This window comes from Cucurbita pepo, unplaced genomic scaffold (genome assembly GCF_002806865.2).
Source record: "Cucurbita pepo subsp. pepo cultivar mu-cu-16 unplaced genomic scaffold, ASM280686v2 Cp4.1_scaffold000419, whole genome shotgun sequence".
Lineage (NCBI taxonomy): Eukaryota > Viridiplantae > Streptophyta > Magnoliopsida > Cucurbitales > Cucurbitaceae > Cucurbita > Cucurbita pepo.
This window is the reverse complement of record NW_019646651.1, coordinates 14,860-19,289: the sequence shown is the minus strand read 5'-3', so window position 1 is coordinate 19,289 and position 4,430 is coordinate 14,860. Positions and strand designations below refer to the sequence as shown.

The 4,430-nt window shown below is 32.8% G+C and overlaps 1 protein-coding gene across 1 annotated transcript; it reads right to left on the bottom strand.

Moving 5' to 3' along the window:
* Positions 1–210: 210 nt before the first annotated feature.
* LOC111785253 (basic form of pathogenesis-related protein 1-like) lies at positions 211–714 on the bottom strand. Its single transcript, XM_023665660.1, has one exon. It carries the CDS (start codon positions 712–714, stop codon positions 211–213), a length of 504 nt encoding a protein of 167 aa, XP_023521428.1.
* Positions 715–4,430: the final 3,716 nt, after the last annotated feature.

Here is a 4,430-nt window from a genome sequence, read left to right as displayed (position 1 = left end):
AAGGTGGCTCTATGTGGTGTACTTAATGAGAGGGGAGACTCTAGGATCATGAGTTTATAAGTAAGGAAGTCAAAACAAAGTCACAAGAGTTTATGCTCTAGACAATATAATACTATTGTAGACAATATCGTAGCTTTATTCCAATAAATAAATTCATGATTCTCTCACAAACTTTATTACAATTCATAAAATTTTTAAAACCAAATCTCTTCATACCACCCAAGAATCATAAGGCTTTTCCCCAATATAGTTGCCAGGAGGATCATAATTGCAAACAACAAACTGAGAATTAGCCTTGCAGGGCACTCTAGCACATCCAAGCCGCACCGAGCTCCGCCACACCATATGAGTGTAGTGCCCACATTCACCACCCACGCATTTATTCGACGCATGATCATACAGCGGCTTCTCGTTTGCCCACAACTTCACTGCATCCGCCCCGGTGAACTCAGGGTAGTAGCCCGCGGCTATATTTTCTCCGTACGGCCCGGTTGAGTGAATCATGGCGCAGTCACCCTTTCTTTTTTCCGCATAGGCTTGAGCGTACACGGCCACGGTGTTGCTCCATTGCATGGGGCCGACGCCGACCTGGGCTCGAGCTCGGTTGTGAAGCGCGAGGTAGTCACCAGGGGCGTTTTGAGCGTTGGTTAGGGCGAGGAGGAAAATGAAAGTGGCCATAAAAGCGGCCATGATCGGAAGGGTTTGAGCCCACATAATTCCGATGAGAGATGAGATGAAGATTGAGAATGAGGGAATGATGTATATAGAGATGGAAAACTTAATATGGAATGTGACGGAGAAAACCATGAATTATGAACTAATTATGCCATTGTTGGGAATTCAAAGAGAATAAATTCATTATCACTTCCATATTTAATTACAGGCTAGATTTTTTTTTGGATTAGGTTCAAATAAATGAAAATTTTCTAGATTTAGCTAGTTTATGAATTTTTTTTAGGATTAATGAAATTTAATCCATATGGTTAATCTTAAAAGATACATTTTTACNTAATGAAGCTTAATCCACCTGATTATGGTTAATTTTAAAATATACATTTTTAGTTGTAGGTATATATTTATTGTTTTATTTAGTTTCATAATTTTATTTATTTATTCTTCTCCAATTTTTTAAAATATATATTAAAATTGAATTGGTTAATTACATGTTCAAAAAATAAGTAAATAATGTTAATATTTTCTTAAAATTTTGAGTAAATAAAATGAACTAATTTAACCTAAAATTTTTATAACCTATTTAGATTGGGTTTATTATATAAAAAGAATTTTAGATTAAAAATATTTACTACTAATTGAGTTATGAATTTTTGTATTTCTTTTTTCTTTTTTTAAAAGTAACGGTAACTTAAAACATATATTCATGGATGAAATAAAACCTTCTACCTCTCGGTTAATAGTATATTTTAATTACTATTGAGTTATGTGTAGCAGAGCTAATCGCCGTCGTGGGTCTCCCGATTTGGAGGCCGAAACATCGTGACTAGTTTTTCGCATCTCCGCCGTGGGCATTTATTCCCGTTGACTTCAAACAACATTTGACAGCTATTCTGGGAGCTATTCTCCGTGTGTAAAATTGTTAAGAGAGAGTCTTTAAGAAATGATCATGAATTTATAAGTAAGGAATAATCTCACAGGACAACAAGCAGAAAGTACTTAATCTCAAACTAGACAGTATCATATCAGTGTAGAGATGGATGGTTCCTAAAACTTGGTAATTCTCCATTTATTTTTGCAGTATTGGTAAGAAAGCACATAATATCATACCATTACGAAGATATTGTCCACTTTGAGTTCACCTCAATGGACCCATGATCGTTCCCTAAATTCGCCGAGTGGGACTTTCATCCAAGTCCACTTTGAGTTCACCCCAATGGACCCATGATCATTCCCTAAATTCGCCGAGTGGGACTTTCATCCAACACCTCCCCTAGAATGGACAGTAACTTTTAATTTCTTTAAGCTTTTCTTAACATCCTATCTACAAGATTATTTTCATCCGGACATAGTCTCGATTCATTCATTTACTCATTTACTCGGATGTCATAATCTTTAATAGTTGTAATTTATGTAACGATGCATACGACTCTGGTCGAGGTAGTTAAGGTCATTCCATGAAAAGATTAGTTAATTCCACGGGGGTTTGAAGCTACCATAGTTGGCCTACTTTTGATTGAAGATATAAAAGTTATAGTCACCATATTTGTTAAACAAAATGTGTATATAAATACAGACTCTACAATGGCAAATGAGCAAACCAACTCTACATTCAAACACATAAATTTAGTATATTATAACACTGATATTTTAGGAGATGGCGAACTTCTCTTGTTCCCTCTTTTTTCTTGTCCTGGTTCTCTCAGGTACGTATGGTTGTTTAGATGTCTTTAAGTTTTGTGTTGTAAGCCTGGATGGGTATTAAAGCATGTATAACTTTGAAAATTTGTGCAGCTAGTTGGATGGTGCCTCTAGAAACCCACGCAAAACAGTGTGATGTGAAGATGTTCGAATATAAATGCGACACCACTGGATGTCACCAAAAGTGCCTAGAGGTTTACCCAAATTTAACATCTCAATGTGTTGAAACTCCTGAATTTCCCACCAACTTTGCGTGCCATTGTTTCTTCCCTTGTGAAGAAAATTGACTTTTGATGTGATGCTCTTCTTTTCCTTGTACTAATCCACATATTGTAATGCCCTATAAGTCCACACGTTTCCTAAATAAAATGGTCGGTGACTTTCCTGTTATTCAATTTGTCATTATGGTTGCTAGTAAATAGTGTGTATAAAATAAGATGAAAACCAACTACCCTAACACCGGCTCCATGGTCTTCATGCCTCACTTCCGTTTTCCGTAAAAGGATGTCTTGCTTTTATCTGATATGTAGACATAGCACATGACTTAAGTACTTTAAGAAATACTTAGTGAGTGACTTCACAGTCGTGAAATACAAATATAGGCAACATATTTATTAATTAAAAAAGGTTATTATCTTATTATTATTAAATATTTTAAATTATTAAATAACTTTTTTATTGAACGAATTCACATCGTTATCCATATAGTAAATATATAAAATAGTTGTTAATATAACAAATAATGATATTGACATAATAAACTTAACCACTCTCCATCCAAGATAGAAAAAAAAAGTTGTAACTTATCATAATTGGCCTACTTTCCAAATAAAAGACAAATTTACTTAATGTGTTGCCTTATTTTAAACCAAATATTTTTATATAAATCTTAGATTAAAAATGAAAGTATCCTACACCTTTCAATCACATATCAATTCCAGTGTATCATTGCTTTTTATACCAAATGACAAAGTTTTCTTGCTCTTTATTCTTTATTGGTTTCCTCATTTTCTCAGGTTTGTTTTTTAGATTTAGAAACATCTTATGAAGTTTCAAAAATTCCGTTTTAATAAGTATTTGATTTTTGACAGCGGCATGCATGTTGTCGGTCGATGCAATACAATGTGAAGAGAAGTTGTACGAAGGATGCGTACCTCAAGACTGTACTGAGAGATGTTTACAAAAGTTTCCCAAATCAACATCTGAATGTGTTCCAATTGGACAAATCCCATTTAACTATATTTGCTATTGTTTCCATGATTGCTAGAAGATGATTAATTCTCGTTTTTATCACGGTCTCTATTAAATAAATCGGTTGAATGTCTCTACGAATTCAACCAATCCCCNTTTTATTTTTGCTTTTATTGTTGCTTCCATGATCGCTAGAAAGTGATCAATTCTGATTTTTACCCGTCTCCATTAAATAAAATGATTTGATGACTCTATGGATACAACTTTTTTAGCATAATTCTCCATTTCATTCCTTCTAACTTGACCTACTAATATAATGTGTTATAATAAAATAAATCCAGCTACTTTTAGAAAAGTTGCAAGTAGAGAAAGTGAACATGTATATTCGGTCACGATGTTTTTTAACGATTAAACTACTAATTTCGATATAATTTAATTTATAAGCTACCAAATCTTCGTCTTACAAGATTGACGTTTCATAACTTGTAACATCATCAGTAAAATATTAGATGAAATATAGTATTTTTGTTAGAAAGGAACATTATTATGAAACACAATATGTAACGTATGGTTGTTATTGTAAATAATTGACAATTTGATTGAACTCTTTCTCATCGATCTTTATCTTTAATCATAAATGAAATTATTTGTGGATAGGTTGGTGGATTCAATTCGTATATTAACATAAATTAGTTATTAATACAAATAAATATTTTTTTTATTTACAAAAATAATCAGAGGGAATATACGAGAGTTCTCGAAACAATCACAAGGTCATTTGGCATAATAATACATTTTTTTTTTAATTTAAAAGAACTTTTGATTTAAATAAGACTAGCATTCAAACAAAAAAATAAAATTAAATA

Bases quoted from the DNA above. Each gene is read 5' to 3' on its own strand.
- LOC111785253 (XM_023665660.1), bottom strand. From the start codon at position 714: ATGTGGGCTCAAACCCTTCCGATCATGGCCGCTTTTATGGCCACTTTC.